The 16024-nt window shown below is 46.1% G+C and overlaps 2 protein-coding genes across 5 annotated transcripts; one reads left to right on the top strand and one right to left on the bottom strand.

The window, feature by feature from the left end:
- Nucleotides 1-79: 79 nt before the first annotated feature.
- Nucleotides 80-11621, bottom strand: tubgcp4 (tubulin, gamma complex associated protein 4). The gene is made up of 18 exons (XM_040126279.1): nt 11220-11621; nt 9278-9406; nt 8818-8940; nt 8678-8731; nt 8509-8565; nt 7650-7729; nt 6292-6493; nt 6037-6202; nt 5824-5948; nt 5679-5729; nt 5495-5600; nt 4245-4352; nt 3268-3412; nt 2990-3167; nt 1729-1863; nt 1494-1610; nt 1272-1411; nt 80-1085 (listed from the first exon to the last, which is right to left on the bottom strand). Exons 1-18 carry the CDS (start codon nt 11295-11297, stop codon nt 1079-1081), a joined length of 2001 nt encoding a protein of 666 aa, XP_039982213.1. The 5' UTR covers nt 11298-11621; the 3' UTR covers nt 80-1078.
- LOC120789551 (CDKN2A interacting protein) lies at nt 11414-15655 on the top strand. 4 transcript variants are annotated; one of them, XM_040126319.1, is made up of 4 exons: nt 11414-11484; nt 12186-12435; nt 12521-12645; nt 13165-15655. In XM_040126319.1, exons 2-4 carry the CDS (start codon nt 12188-12190, stop codon nt 13752-13754), a joined length of 963 nt encoding a protein of 320 aa, XP_039982253.1. In that variant the 5' UTR covers nt 11414-11484; nt 12186-12187; the 3' UTR covers nt 13755-15655. The 4 variants fall into 4 exon arrangements, with proteins under 4 accessions (XP_039982253.1, XP_039982225.1, XP_039982244.1 ...); XM_040126291.1 differs by lacking the exon at nt 11414-11484 and adding an exon at nt 11665-11787; XM_040126310.1 differs by lacking the exon at nt 11414-11484 and adding an exon at nt 11700-11930.
- The last annotated feature ends 369 nt before the right edge of the window (nt 15656-16024 follow it).

Here is a 16024-nt window from a genome sequence, read left to right as displayed (position 1 = left end):
TTAACGGAGAATTAAGTTTATTGCCTCCACAGAAAATGATACATGCAACACGGTTTTAGTATTTACAGTTTATACAAGACGCAAGGTCTATAGCTGAAGGGCCAGATCATCCAAACTACAAAAACATTTTCTCCTTCATCCCGGTGGTATTTCACTTTGCAGATAGCATTGGACGTTCGTGCTAAAGTGTTGAGCCGTGTCTCTGGGATTTCTGCCTCATCCCAGTGGAAGTGAAAGGAATCTCATCTGCAGTGAAAAATGACTTTTAATAATTCAACAGCCGCTTGTCTTTGCAGAGCCAGTGTCCTGAGGTCTGTTTGATGAAGCAGGTTTAGAGAAGTTTGACCTTAGTACATTAGAGGTTCAACATTTTGGGAAATGTTTGTTCATTTTTGTCGCCGAGCGTTTGCGTCATGTTTAACACGCATATGAAAGTGGTGTCTGTGTTCTCATCGAACTCTCAGCTACAGAGCAGATAAGTGCATTTCCCAAAATGTTGAACTATTCCTGTAATTAATCAGCTCTACAGAAGCAGTTCTTAAACCTGCCTTTAATAATTCTGATCACTTGAGGTGGGAGCTGACTTTTCTGAAACTGCCCGAGCTTGGCTCAGTTTGTGAGGCTTCGCCTTTCTGAGCTTCAATAATCCACAGACCTCGCTGCGAGCGGAGGTCACTACGACCAGATGAAGTAGTAATACTTTTCACTGGGAAAAGTATTACTACTCCCAGTGAGAGATCACTGTTTCTGGAAAAACAACCGACTGTTGTTTTGTGGCTCCTCTCCCACCCCCCTCGGTTTTTATTGAGATGATGGCAGATGTCTGATCATCTTTGCACTTAAAACAAAAACTATCTGTGTAGCCAGGTGCCACTTGAAGTGAGTGAGAAAATGTGACCATAATTTTGGTTGAACCAGCCCTTCTGAAGATCAGTGAAACTGGCACGCCACATTAACAAAACAGCATTTTGTCAAAGGGCAAGACTGATGGGAGTTATGTACAATATGTTCTTCTGCCCGGTGTGAGAGTTCAGCTTAGATGGACATAATCTCCAAACCTTAATCCTTTCTGCTCTTCTTAGACGCTGAAAAGAGAGAAATTTGAACTTTTATTTGAAGTTAAGAGATTAGCAGGTTTCTAGTGACTGTTGCGTTACTTTGAGTTTCAGGTATGTTACATTTTCTGCACCAGGACGTTCACTGAATCCATTTTTAAACCTAAAAAAAACCAGGTATTGCTTCGTGGTGCATGGTCTCGTTGTGTGTCCTACCTGCCCAGGGTGCCTCCAGCCTGTGTGTAGTACTTGTTGTAGTCCAGTCGCAGCAACAGCTGAGCCAGATCAGAGTTTATCTGGTGATTCCTCACACTTGAAAGGATTTTGAACAGTAAGGAGGACTGCCGTCTAAAGCCCTGAAATGAGACCGTGGCAGCATTAGAGAAGACGCCGTTACATTTTACAACATTAGACCAATGAGGAGACAAGTGACTCTACCTTGACCAGGATGTCCAGCTGAGCAGTTCCCCTCTCGTCTAGAGAAGCCACAGTCTGACTGACCAGGGAGCAGAAATTGTGACACAGCTCGAGGATCTCATTCAGACAGTGGAACACCTGAGGGCAGGAGCAGAAACGAGAACTGAGGTCATGTAGCGAGCAAAAGCCTCAGTCTGAAGGACGGATTTCAGCCAGCCAGGCGAATTCCAACATAATTCGGCGTAGTGATCTGTACCGGCTTCAGGAGGATGAAGGACTGGGCGAGCAGGTTGCTGAGGAAATGGTCGTGGGCCAGTCTGATGCTCTCGAAGTCTCTGGTGGAGTTGATCTGCTGTAGCAGCTGAGAGAACTGCGACTCCAGGACATCCACCTGAGGACAAACGACAGGAAAAACGCCTCGGCCGATGTAACGCTCCATTCACAGGTGTCGTTCGAAGTTTAAAGTCGATCCGCTAAGATTGAAGCGCGCACACATTTTGGAAGTTTAGCCATATTTGGGGCCAGATGCATAAAAGTGAGCGTGTGCACAAAGACAGAAAAAGGTCTCTCTGGTCACGAGTCACAGGGGTTTGTTTCCTCAGTCACTGTGCAACTCCTTAAATGCAGGAGCCCGATCTCTATTTCAACGGTGAGCGTTTAACACATCTGTCTTAAAATCTGTCAGTGACGAGAGCGGAATTTGATCAGGTTTCTCTGTTGCACTGGTGAAGTCCAGCGCCAGCATCCCTGCAAACAGCCACCGTGCATTGCTGCACAAATGCATCTCGCATATGCCGGTAAACTAGGATCTGCACTGATATCTTTGATGATGCTAATCAATAAAAATTGAGTTAATGAAGCTCATTCTGAAACGAGTTTCCAGGGTTTAACAGAAAAAAAACAAACATAAAACTGAGTGCACAAACGTAATTAATGTGTTTAAGTGTTAAAATGCGCCTTTGAATAGCATATTACAGACTGGTGTGATTAAACAAATAAAATAAACATGCCCAGTGAAAATGAAATTCAACAACTAAAGTTTTATTGTCAGATTTTGTCCCTGGCCTTATTCTTCAACATATTACTCGTGAATAGCTCGATTTGTTCGACGAGAAACGAAATTTAAAGAAAAAAAAGTTACTCTACTGTTCATAAGTTGACATAAGTTGACATTTTTAATTTTTTCTCCGTTTTTCAATGGGAACTTGGGAAACTGGTAAAATCGTGTAGCCGATTGTTTTGTTCATGCAGATGAACAGAAGAGTCCTCGAGGATTCGGGAAATGCCTTTAAAACGCCAGCGAGGGTCGTGAAATGACGGTCTTCATCACTGACAGATCACCAGGGGGTCACCGACCATTCGTCTGAACGTAATAATGATCTGAGAGGCAGGAACTGGAGCTAGGTCTTACTCAAAGTGTGTGCAAGACGAAGGCACTCTCACGCGTTCTGTTTTTATAAACACCTGGTGCGTGCGTGCACATCGTTTCCACATCTGGCCTCTCCCTCCCTTGTTACCTGCAGGTAGTACTGCAGGTTGTCGATCAAAAACGCCATGTGGTTGCGCAGTCTCCACTTAACAGCGTCCGTCTGGCTGGACTTGAGGTGCTTCCTCTGCATCTGGAGGGCCCAGCAGTGCTGCAGCTGCGACTGCACCCGCCGCACGCTCAGCAGGTACCTGAACACCACGTTGTACCTGAGCACACAGACGGCAGGAGAGGACGCTCACCAGCTGTACTCAAGGACAAAGAGACAAGTGGGTAAAAGCTACGACGGGGGACCAGACGGGTACGCACTTCTCCAAGACCGCCGGGGTGAAGAGGATGTGCAGCGGCCACTGGACCTTGTAGGTGAGGCCCAGAGCCGCCCAGCCCGTGGGAGGGACCTCGCGAGGGGAGGTGTCCTGTGGGGGAGTGGCTCCGTCTCTGGAGCCCGACCCCTCTGGAAAAAACAAAAACAAAACAGGCATAATACCCATTAATGCTGCGTGGCTGCGAACCGGATCAGTCCCATTTACAGAGACGATGAGAAGGAGCTCTCAGAATCAATACTGCGCCTCACTGAGCAGCACCACGTGAGTCCGATAATGCTCGTCCACAGTGCGCGTGTCAGGAGGATTCACCACACTCAGGTTCTGGTTTCACTCTGCAACGACTGGTGACTCAACATCTGAAACATCTGTTTTAATACGACAAGATCTACTGTGCAACATTATGTCGGAAAAAAAAGTTATGTAAATACTGATTATTTCAGTTTTCAATTAAACCGTTGATTATTTCTACAATTAAATCATCAATCGCTCGATACAAAAAAATTGCTCCTCACAATTTCCCAGAGCCCAAAGTGATGTCTCCAAAGTGTGTGTTTCTTCTGAGCAACAGTCCAAAAATCGACTGGACTTTACAATTATGGAAGAGTTCTGAAATTTGAACAAGTTTGAACTGTTGTTCCAATGTTCTGCCTTTTTGCTCGAGAGACAACATTTGGCTTCAGAGCTACTTGGAAGGTCGCACCATCGAGGCGTGTGTGTGGCCGCAAAAGCGTAAGAATGAAGCCCTCCAGTCACAAATAAAATGAAAAGGAGGGGCAGCTGCGGTCATTGCTGTTCTCTTGATCTTTTTCCAGCTGTTTGCTCATTCGGCCACTGGATGGCGCCAGACACCAAACCAAAGAGAACGTGACCTCGGGGGAAGAAGGCCCCCTGCGTCATCTTCACTCACCTCGGTCCCCTAAACAGGCTTTGCACCTCTCACTCACACACACACACACACACCTTTGCTGTCCTTGCCCTGGTAGTCCACGGTGAGGTGCAGCAGGGGCAGGAGGTTGTCGTCGTCCAGCAGCACCTTATGAGCCGCCTGCTGAAAGGCCACGTTGACATCTGTGCAGAACACAAATCACATGACGTTAAAATGGCTTTTTTATATGTCCACGTTTTATTTTATTTCCAGCTGTTCACGCAACTACTGGGTGAGTCCCGATCGCAAGGACGCCGCCCCTCACCGGGTGTGTTTGATTTGTGGCGCATTTGCATACGTCGTTAGTTAAAAAGGACCGTATTGATTTTATGGCTCCCCGCTCATTCATGCATATTGATTATCGATAACCTCATACGTAGCTGCGCGCCATGCCGAGGAGTCGGTGGCCACCGGATCGACTGCGGCGGGAGCAGAGCCAGGCAGGAGAATTACTACATCCGGGACTGAGTCCCGCCGATGCTGGCGGCTGATAACGGTGCTGATAAAGCGTCATTCAAAGCATCGCAGTCGGGTGCAGACACAGGTCCAAACAAACAAACCAACAAACCAACAAACAAACTGCGGTACGATGGTTTTCCACCATACAGGATGTACCACCTTTCAAGAGAAGGAGCTTTGTTTGGCACAGCGAACTTCATGGTCATGAACATGCAACTAAATCATATTGACAACCTTTTCTTTTTGCCTGTTTTATCTCCAGTGGTTATGGACATTAGAATAAAGACCCCGGTGCTGGCTTGCATCCCTGCCGAGCCTCGTTTCTACTCAAATTGAAAGACTGAGGGATCAAATCACAGTTCTGCCCTTCCGAACAGATCCAAACAACGTGTAGCTCATGTTTGAGGTCCGAGCTCTCTAAACCGTACCGTGGTGCCACGGGCCAACGCACGGGGGCCGCGAGTCAACGGGACTGGACCAGACAGCTGTTTTTAGAATGGGCCTCATTAATGGGCTGAAAGCGGCCGGTAGTAGGCTTTTTCTTTTCTTAATTCTTTACTTCTGCTTCTTGCTTCTCGGATGAAAACCCGGCATCACTACCTGTAGGTAGACTGGGGTTGTTGCCTCCCTTTCGTCAGAACCAACACGAGCGCAAGCGCGTATTAGATGATACTCATGTTTCCTAATATGCGTCATGGTTTGAACAGGGGATCAATACACTAGAAGACCGTAGCCATAAATATCAGCAAAGCCACAACCACGCGCGCGTTCTGTGCAAGGTAACCCAACGGTTTCCCACCTCTTGGTCAGACATGCTAACATTTACCGTGCTCGGTGACGGCCGTCGGAGGGGTCTTCAGCATGTGCAGCGCGAGGTCAATAAACACCTGGTAGAGCTCCCCACGACCCAGCAAGTAGAAGTCTTTAATGATCTGGAAGAAAGTACAAACCTCAACACCGTTCTTTCTGCTCGGATTTGTGCTCCGGGACTAAGCGGGATGAGAACAAACCTTGAGCTGTTCGAGCAGATCTGACTCCTCCACCATCAAAGTCCAGAGATGCTGCAAGTGGATAAGTTTGAAAGAGGTTTAATTTGGTCACATCGAGCCTGGCAGCGTGCATGGCAGAAAATAAAGCAGCACTACGTGAGCTCACCTCTGCCACTGTGCTCCTGATGCGATCGATGAGATTCTCAAAATCCACCAGGCTGAAAAGAGGCTGCTGTTTGAGTTTGTGCAGCTCAGTAGCAAACGTGTCCTCCTGGTGCTTCAGTATGGAGCCTCAAATAAGCAAAACAGTAATGTGCTGCATTGTTTCAGTGACACAAAGAGCTAGGATAAGACTTCGCTGAGATTTATGGAACAATACCAGCTCTGGATGGGCTGTGGTTGTGGTTTTCGAACATCTGGACCGATTCTCCCACAAAGAGGATCTTCTCGGCAACGCGGATGGGGATGTACGAAGGCAGCATCTCGGTTCGCAGAGAGAACTGCTGCAGAGACGGAGCCAGCATGTTCTCCTCCTCGATCAGCCTCTGCACAACAACGCACAAGCACATCATCCAGACTGTGATCGAAAATGTGCCCTGAGCTCTTGTCCCGCGTGTCTGACCGCAGTTCTCACCAGGTCCTGTAGCTCTCTGAGCTGTTTCCCGCTCAGGCCTCCGAGTCCCAGGTCCTCCTCCTCCTCCTCCTGGTTGGCGGCAGCTCCTCCGGCGCTGGGCCCCTGCTTCACGAAGAACTCCTCGCTTTGGTCCAGCAACAGTCCGTGCAACATCCAGGCTGCCAGCTGCTTGTACATCACACCGTGGCACACCGCGAGAATCCTGCAGAAGGTCGGAAAAAAAAGCCACAACACAAAGACACGCAAATGTCTCGGTATGTCAGCGTGACGCAGTGAGCCATCATAGGATCATATGGCAATACGGAGGATTTGATGACATCCACGGTAGTTTAGGTCTGTACACACTGCGGCTCAAACGTAAAACATACAATGGTACAGTAGTTTTTCAAAGAGCGGGAATCCGTGCGACGCTGTGTTTAGGCTCTGTTCAGTTCCTTCCCTCTACTCGATTGGACTCACCCAGAGCTCGGAGTGGCCCTCCAAAGTGGAAATCATGAGGCTTAGCATTAAAGTAACTCTACGGTGAAGGGACAATCACGGCAAAAATTAAATCCAGGGAGTGGAGGTCCATCATTTTCCTTCCTCTTTTTCTCCTGTTGTCTAACTACAAGCTGAAGCAGTTTAAATTTGCCAAATCTATTATCTAAGAGAATCACAGTATCGATTATTATTCAGGTTTTCTCATTGGTTTTTTCCAACACTTGCATATTATTCCAGAGCCTGTATCCCACCCACCCCACACCCTTCCTGGAGGACTGGCCAACATACTAACAGAAAACAAACACACATGCACATATAAAATCAAATGAAAATTAAATAAATGAAACTTTAACATGTACATAAAATACCGGTTCCTGGGTCTGGATGGGACGAGCTGGGCAAGCCTCCTTCTAGACAGATGTGGTCTAGGAAATATTCAGAGTTGGATCAAACCGCGTCTGACCTGGAGGTTGTATGCATCATCTCAATGGATGATTTCCAGACTTTGTTGCTAAAGTATCGAGCTCGAGCTTGTTTGACGTTGTTTTGCATCTCTGCCAAGCGCAGCGGTGAAAAACAAGTTACTTGACAGAGTTTCGCGTTTTGAGGGTCGAACCCCACTAGTGTCACACAGAGTTTGATCAACCGCTGGGATAAAACGGGGTGTCACTTTAACACGCCTGCACACATCAAAGTGCGTCAAATAGCCATGAACTGTCAGCATCCGCAGGGAAGGGAGGACGCACCTGCGCCTCGTGGCAAACAAAACAAAACAAACAGGACATTAATATTCAAAACCTAACCCCCAGGGCTATTTGGTGTCCCTGTATCAGTAACACATCACAAGCGAACACAACTCTAAAAGGGAGCCGACTTACTTTTCTAAGGCCACGCGTACAGGAGGAAGCCCCCCGCAACTGTGCTTGTACACCGTCTCCAGGATCTGACAGCCATGGATCTAAAGCGGCACACAAGGGACAGGGAGCACACACACACACACACACACACACATTGTCAGTTCTGTTACCCAGCTGTTGCTCAGGATTAGGAGATCTAGTTTTCTACTCATGTCCTGCGAGGCTCTCCAGCACGCCACCCCAGCTTCTCAGGTTACGTTTCAGTCAGTCTCTTTGTTCATTTGGTTTGCATAAGATGTACTGAGGGATGAGTCGGCTACGAGACAAGGCAAGCGTTTACTTGTTTTGTCCACTTTCATACACACGCGACATAATTAACCGAGCACCAGGAACCGACGCATTATGGCAAGTCACTGCTGCTCCCCACCTAAGAGAGAATTTGTGTTTTCCTCTGATTTTTAATGAGTTACTTTGGTCTCTTGATCCACATGTATCCCGTTGTGTTTTTAGTCAGCTGCTAGGGTGACGAACGGGGGGGATGACAAGCAACGAGAGCTCCCGTCAGCACCCGCACCAGGGATGCCGTGGCAACGTGCAACGCCAACGTTTCTGCTCGATTTATTATTTATTTTTGGGGGCTTTCTGGTGGATTGGAGGCCTGTAACAGTGAATGGCAGCAGGACATTAAGGCTTCATCTGGAAGCAGAAAAAAAAGCCCTTTCTAGCAGAAAAGGAGCTTTCTGGAGCTGTTGATTTCAGTACTTTGGGAGGATGTATAACTGGAATTACTGGGGTAATTTGTGGTAATATGAACTATATGAACCCAATCATGTGAACACTGGGCAGCACTTTACACCGTCCTTCATTTACATTTCCTTACCTTCTGGGATTTTATAGTCTCTACCACCACCATCACGGAGGGAAACAGCAACTGGAACTTGAGAGAGAAAAAGTAACGTGTTAAGTCAAAGAAAATGTTTGACTCTAGAAAGACTTTCAACTGAGACTATGAAAATGATCTCCTTAAGTGTAGTAAATGCTGCCTTTACCTGATCAAGCTTATAATTCACATGGGATATTGTCAGATGTGGATCTCCAAGGAACTGAAACACACACACACACACAAGTTGAATGAGCACCCTCTCGCATGCTTCCCCATTCATTGCTGTCGGCGGGGTCATCGTTTCACCTCTTGTTCGAGGTCCAGCAGGGTTTGTCTGTACGGCTGCAGCATCGAGTCCAGCCCCGTGCAGAAAGCCCGCAAGTAAATTCCATGTAGTCCAGTCGGGTTTGGCTGGTTCGTGTGATGTTCCTAAAGAACACATTATGCTCATTACCTTAACTTTTCTATTTACTCGTTGATCGAAACTACACTCCCAAACAAAGCCGGGCGCTTGAAACTATTCTGAAGGGGAAGTCGTGGGAAGTTTTATGATCTGTTCGGTGTTTTTGTAGAAATGCGCTTTGTGGAGGAGAATCCAGTGAGCAAGATGTGTTTACTTTATTAAGAGAAAACCTGTCTCAGACAGGGTAGAGTACCACATAAAAACCACGTAAAAATCCAACTGAGTTGACTCAGATATTGTTTTTTTGAGAAGCTGAATTAAGCTTAGAGTGTACAAACGTCGTCATGTAGGACCGGGACTCACTTGCGGATGCACATGGCCAGTGTGCTGCTCTATGAACTCTGTAAAGCGTATGTAATCGGAGCCCAGTTTACAGAGCCGGTTGAGGACATTGGTCTCACTGGGGTGAAGAAAGGGCAGGTCCTGGGACACCTGTGGGCGAAAAGACATGGGGTCATGTTCGTAAAGAAGCGCTGTGTGCCTCTAATGCAGAAAGGCTACTGTGATGCACGAGCCAACACACTTCTTTCCTCTTACCTCACCCTTTAGACTCATACTTTCGTCAAGTTCAACCCACCGAAAAGACGGTGTTGCTATTTAAGTGAGGGTTGCATGTGAATCGATCTGTGTACCTTGCTCTGAATCAGTATTTCAACAGTCCTGATCCTTGCAAGCAAAATGAGTTTATCACGCAAGGTTTCATTCCCGTGATGACGATCGAAGCAACATGTGCCCACCGAGTCTGGTGGTGTCCCATTCTCCTGAAATGGGGGAAAGAGGCCGAAAAGAGCTGACCGTAGAGCTGCCTGTGTTGTTTTATTGTTTACGACGCTTCGTTGACAGGGCGGCACAGTGTGATTTCTGAGGGGAGGTCGCGAGTTCTCACGGTGTCTGCGCGAGTTCTCTCGGAAAGACATGCAGGTTAGGTGAACTGAAGACTCCACCCGCCAAAAGGTGTCAATGTGAGTGTGGGTCAGTCTATGTTAACCCTGGGGAAAGTATCCGTCACCTTTTAAAATTCTTATTTTTTAGATGTACATGTACAAATATCCAGAAATTATTGATCATGACCTTTAGGCAGAGAGCTGAGCCTCATGCTGTAATGCATTAGAGATCTCTTCGTACCACGAAGTAACAGTAGGAGGGGTCTCCTCGAGCCATTTTAGCAAGAATGCTTTTTTTTTTGTTTTACCGCCAAAAGCAATAATTATCCAGCAATTCAAAATTTCAGAGAGAGAAGCGATGCATCTTCAGAGGGCAGACACAGAAGAACAAAGCCCAGGATCTTTTTTTGATTCTAATTTTTGAGTTACATTTACATTGCCAAAAAAGATGAATATAATTCCCTTTTTCTCTGTGACATCTCAAGCACAGAGGCGATGGGCAATGATCCATCTCGTTCGGAACAGACGGCGTTGTACGTAATCTATGGAGAATTTTGCATTGGATTTCCCTCAGTCTACTGCAAGTAAAGACTGAGCTGATAGAGTCTGCCAGTCCTGCCAGTCATCCTCTATCACCATTAAAATTCTAATCAATGCGGCTGGTGACTGGGTATTTTAGGCGAACCTAAATTCTGCAGCTGCACTTTTTCCAACAGGGCTCTTAGTTGTAGCTAAGTGGTCTGCTCAAATGTGGCTCTATTTTCAGACAGCCCACGTTATTCAGAAAAAAAGAGGAAAACGGAAATAAATCTGCACTCAGATGGCAGTTTATTAGGTACACCTAGTTAGAACTACTGCGGTCTAACACAGCAGTCCCGCAGTAAATTCACGTCGTCACAGTGGGGCGTCGGTTCAACTGCGGGATCGTTTGCGGGGGATGCAGTTTGCGGTGCTCTGCTGAACTGTGTTGCCTTGTACGGAGAGGTGTCTCTGTCGTTTAGCCTGCCCTCATTCATATAAATGGGGTGGACAAAATAATACAGACACCCGTCCTTATAACAGAACACAAGCACCACACACTGCTGTCTCTATATTAGACTGCGTTAGTTTTAGCTAGGTGTACCTAACAAACTTTGAAGCTAGTAAGAGATCTAGCTGGTACTGTTTATACTGCGTTTTCACTCAATTGCGAACTCAAATATCACATCTAATTGCTGTATTTGAACCTTGTCGCCCCCTCCTGAAGATAACGTTACCTTTACCATACTATAACATCGACGTGACAGGTGTGTTAAAAAGATTTTTACGCTAGCATGTGATACCGGCATGTTGCACCGTTCTTCCTTTTTTTTTTTTTTTACCTGCAAACCTGTCCGTTTGTTCCACGTGAAGATCGTCCCCGGGTATCCGCTTAACGCCAGCAACAGCTCGTGAATCATTTTAGTTCACCTCGAATCGACTGATTTATTTGTTTGTTTAGTTTGATTAGATGAAAATGCCGCGGCGGGTTTCTCATTCAGACACCAAAACAAACTGGCGCCCGAGCCGTCGCAGGCTTGAAACGTCACACGACACGAAGCATCACGGGACATGGATGCGAGTGCCGGTGGATATCCGTAGTCTACGGTCCGTGCTGTCTTTGCTTGTCGTTTACTTTGGTTTCAGAGTATTAAAAAACAAAAACAAAAAACTAAAAGTTGATATCATTATTCGCCTTTGCGGTAACAAGAGACGATAGCAAAGCACCCGTTGTTGCTTTATGGGCTTAAACCAGCTTTGCGTAAATGTAAAGTGAGCCAGAGTTAGCGCGGTAATCCGCTAGCCAGCACGGGGCTTCTGGGAAATGCAGTTCCGGGTGCAGGAAGTCAGACTTGCGTCATCATTCGGTCATGTAGCTAGCTAGCAGCACCTCGCAACAGATAGAACTTGGTATGTTTCTAGATAAAATTGTGTCTTCATACAGACTGTTACTCACAATATTATTAATATTAAGCTTGATAGCAAGTTGTAATTGTTAGCGTGGCCTCTGGATGAGGTAATGTTCATCGGGTTGACGTTTGTCTTAACTTAAGGTTAGTTGCTAAAGTCAGTTTCCCTCTGGAAAACATCTACTTGTTAGCTTAACTAGGCTACAACCAGGCAACAAAACACAGCTGTGTGCGGTCTAACACGCTAAGTAGTGGGTAGTCATCTACATCAAGTCTTCTCCAGACTTGTTAGGCTTAATTAGCCCGATTCAAGCTAGCTGTACTCGCTTGGGTGCCACGCAAATAAATGAGCAAGTGTGGGTTTTCGATGCCCCTTATATCCAGTGTTTGTTGTTGAAGGGATGGCGGGGGAGAGGAGCGGAGAGGACTTAGTTTCAGAGTACCTGGGCCAGAACCCGCAGCTGGCCCAGTGGGTCGACACTCTCAGGGGCTACTGTGAGAGCAACAAACAGTGGTTCGCTCGGAGGGAGTTCATCCTGAGAAACATGGAGGCTTTCCCCACAGTGGAGCCAGAAGTTCCCAGCAGCAGTTTGGACAGGCTGCTCTCTCTCTCCATGGTCTGGGCCAATCACGTTTTCCTCGGCTGCAGGTAGGGACACACTGACACAGCAGAATGATCAACTTCAGAGGGCGAGGAAGAGGAGTGACTCGTCTTTCTTCTCTTCGTCCCTCAGCTACCCACAGGCTGTGATGGACAAGATCAAGGAGATGGGTGAGGGGATAGTTGTCCAAGATCCTCCAGTTCACAAAACAACGAAAGATGAAGTCTTGGCCAAAGGAAAGCGGAGTGCCACAAACGGTAATGCAGCTCACATTTTCAGTGAAGCAGAGTACTGTATGCTACGGTGTGTGATGTGGCTGAAATATCTTCAAGTTGACATCCAAATTTTTAGCCTGCAACAAGGTTAACCGTGTAACCACATCACTTTATCATTTGCCATACACATTTTCTTTTTGTTGTTATAGCCGTAGGAAATGTAACAAATCCAGCGAAGAGCTGGTTCAAAGTAAAAACATTCCTGTGTTGTTTCTCTGGTTGCCTTGAATGGCCTTTACACGATACGGGACTGCTTACAAGCTATGAATAAGTTAGATGGTGGGAAGGAATCTGTGCATTCCTCAAACTTCCCCTAGCTTGTTATGGACCACTGACATGCTTCAGTGCTTATCTCTACTACAGCAGGGTGTCGGTGTAATTACCTACACGCAGGTTTTTTTTCTTTCCACACCCACACCTGAGGCGGGAGTCTGTTTCCTCATTAAATGCTGTTCCCTTGTGCAGTCAACACTGTCCTGCCTGTTGTGTCGTCATTTGCAGAGGGCGATGCTGATAGCTATGTGAAAAGAGCCAAATGTGGGCCTAATGAGTTTGACGGTCGACCTGCTGGGAGGACAGCCGCGCGGCCGGTGAGTCAGAAAGCAGGACCTCGTCCACAGGCTCCAGCAGAACACCAGCCCTTCTTCAACCGCCTCTACAAGGCAGTGGCATGGAAGTTGGTATCGGCAGGGGGCTTCGGTCCCAACCTGGACCATTTTGAAATACTCCGTAGCTGTATAGAGTCATGTAAACAGACCCTCACTTGCGTGTTTGTGCCACTTAAGGACATTACAGGCCTTCCTGCAGGTCGCACACAGAAGGAAGGCCATGTGTGTGAAATTCGCTGTCAGACTGTCTACATGGGCACAGGATACGGACGAGATGAGGCCGCTGCCAGAGCCATGGCTTCCAAAGAAGCCCTAAAAGTCTTTCAGGGGCGAAAAGTGACGGTAAAGATCTGTAGACGGAGGTACAAAGGGAAAGATGTGGAGGATTTGATGTTGTTGGACGAGCAGCCTCGGAGTCAGGGCTTTCCTCCGGCACTCAGCTACCCTTTTCAGGACGAGCAGCTGGAGGATGGGTCTTCATAGAGATGACAGACTGTGACATTTGCCCTGACGTGATCCCAGTTGGAGCATCGACAATTGGCATTTACTGAATGGAGCTACTGAAGGAATTCACGACTGTGTCGGGACCAGACTGTAATGCGGCTGAACATCACAACTAGTCTTGAGAATGATTAATTAACTCAGTGCATTAACTATCACGATGCATTTCCCACATTACTTTGGTATCGTTAATACAGGTGACGTATTGTTAGACGAACATCTGGAATACATCACCAAAACAGGAACACATAGTCCTCAAATCTGCAAAAAACGAGAATCTTATACTGTATCGGCTCCATTTTCAACCTCTTTCAGTTTTATGGAGTTTTATAGACAGCAAACAGTGTGACAGTGTCCGTGGAGTTGGAGCATGTGCCATCGTCTAAAAGTCAAACGGCCATAAACTGGCAAAGAGTTCAACTGCCGGAGGGCGAAACAGTTTAAGATTTAAAATGAAGGCAGCTTAAAATGCCACCTTAATATTACAGGGGAACGTATTGCATTAGATTGATGTGATTACTTGTCTCAGCCCTTATAAAATGCAAAAAATCAAGCTGGCCAGTGCTTCATATTAGGAGTAGCATGTGTATATATACATTTACTTATATGTATATATATTTTTTTTTCGCCTTAGGTCATTCCAGTCGTGACAGGTTTTGTTCTGGCGATTTCACTAGTGCATCTGGGCGCAGCCACACCTACAGGTCATTTTTATTTTTCTACTCCAAACCCTAGGAGACAAGCTCACTTTGTTGCATTTTGGTTTGTTTAGATTCCCACTGCTCATTCATAAGGGAAGAAGAGGTCACACGAACAAACTAATAACTCGTCTTTTTACAGTTTTCACCACCTGTGGTTCTGCCAGGGTACAGATTTTGGCAGCAGGATGCAGTCAGAACTAATACGGTCACTGTAACTTTTTCCAAACATGAGGGTCTTGTCTTGAGGGTACATAGCAGTCGAGAACACAAACATAGCTGAATATAAAGTATCAAACTAAACTGTATTTTGATATTTCAGTTGCTCTAACTCTTAAGTGACTGTTGGGTATCAGATATCATTTTTTTTTTTCTAATCGTACCCATTAACCCTTGCACTTTAGGGTTGACTCTCGAGACAGGTTGGAGTCGCATTCTCATTCCCTAATGACTCGCACTTTAATTGTGTCAGAGCAGGACTGGGCCTCGCTCAGGCTATTTGGTGCCACCCAAGTGTAAGTGTGTTTTTTTGTTTTTTTTGTTTGATTGTTTCATTATCAGCCGGAAGAATTTGACTTAAGTAGCAAAAGTTCCGAAGTTGAAATGAACCGGTCCAAACATTTTTGGTACGATAGTGCTCCCAGTCGTTCAGTAAGAGCTCCAGTCGGTCAAATTTCAGTTGTAACACGGTGATTTAACAAATAACCACACAGAGAGTTTCTGGAATCCAATTAATGCTGCAAAGTGTCGGAGGCTTGAGTTTTATTTCACAGTGTATGTGCCGTTTCCAGCTTGCATGTTCTTCTCGTGGCCAGCTACAGTTCCCATCACACTGTACACAGAAGCATTAACAGCTACTGCTTTTATTTTTATTTCATCATTTAAGTTCACTGATTTAAAGAAACAAAAGGAAAAAAAAAAAAACAGAGACCCACACTATGTTAAAAATATTGGGGTGTCATGATTAAGAGTATTCATTTGAACACAGTTAAATCCAGTGTGTACAGTTATGATGTGTTTGGGGGTAAAGTGCTGCTGTGATGTGTGATTTTGTTTCTTTATTTCTAGTCTCGGTTGAATTTGAACAGGGTTGCATTGAGGTGTGAGTATCCACACTGTTCCATGTTACTGTATGTTTAAACCAGTGGTCCTGTTTCTATATATTTTTTAAATAAACATAATTTAAGCAAGTAAAGTTTATTTGGTTTCTAGCTGCAGAAAACGGCACCGAGCACTTTCATGACTGTTGAGTGGCCTTTTGAAAACAGGGCTAAAATACTCTATATCACCGGGTTCATGAGCTCATTTGACTTGGAAAATTTCTGACAAGTACAAAAAATAACTGTTTCCAGGCCACGTGTCGAATTGTGTCAAGTACTGCCTCTCATTAGTGGTAAGTGTTAAAGTGAACGGGACGTCTCAGTTCCTCATTGGAGATGGTTATTTAGATGCTAGCGGGGCCGGATCAAATGCTTATAGGTTCTCAGTGATCTGAGTGACATCCGTGCTTGACCTTCCCCCCGCAGTAGAAACCAGGCTGCTGCTTATGTCCCA

The sequence above is a fragment of the Xiphias gladius genome, chromosome 1 (genome assembly GCF_016859285.1).
Source record: "Xiphias gladius isolate SHS-SW01 ecotype Sanya breed wild chromosome 1, ASM1685928v1, whole genome shotgun sequence".
Classification (NCBI taxonomy): Eukaryota; Metazoa; Chordata; class Actinopteri; order Istiophoriformes; family Xiphiidae; genus Xiphias; species Xiphias gladius.
The sequence above is the reverse complement of the archived record's forward strand: the minus strand, read 5'-3'. Positions and strand labels throughout refer to the sequence as shown.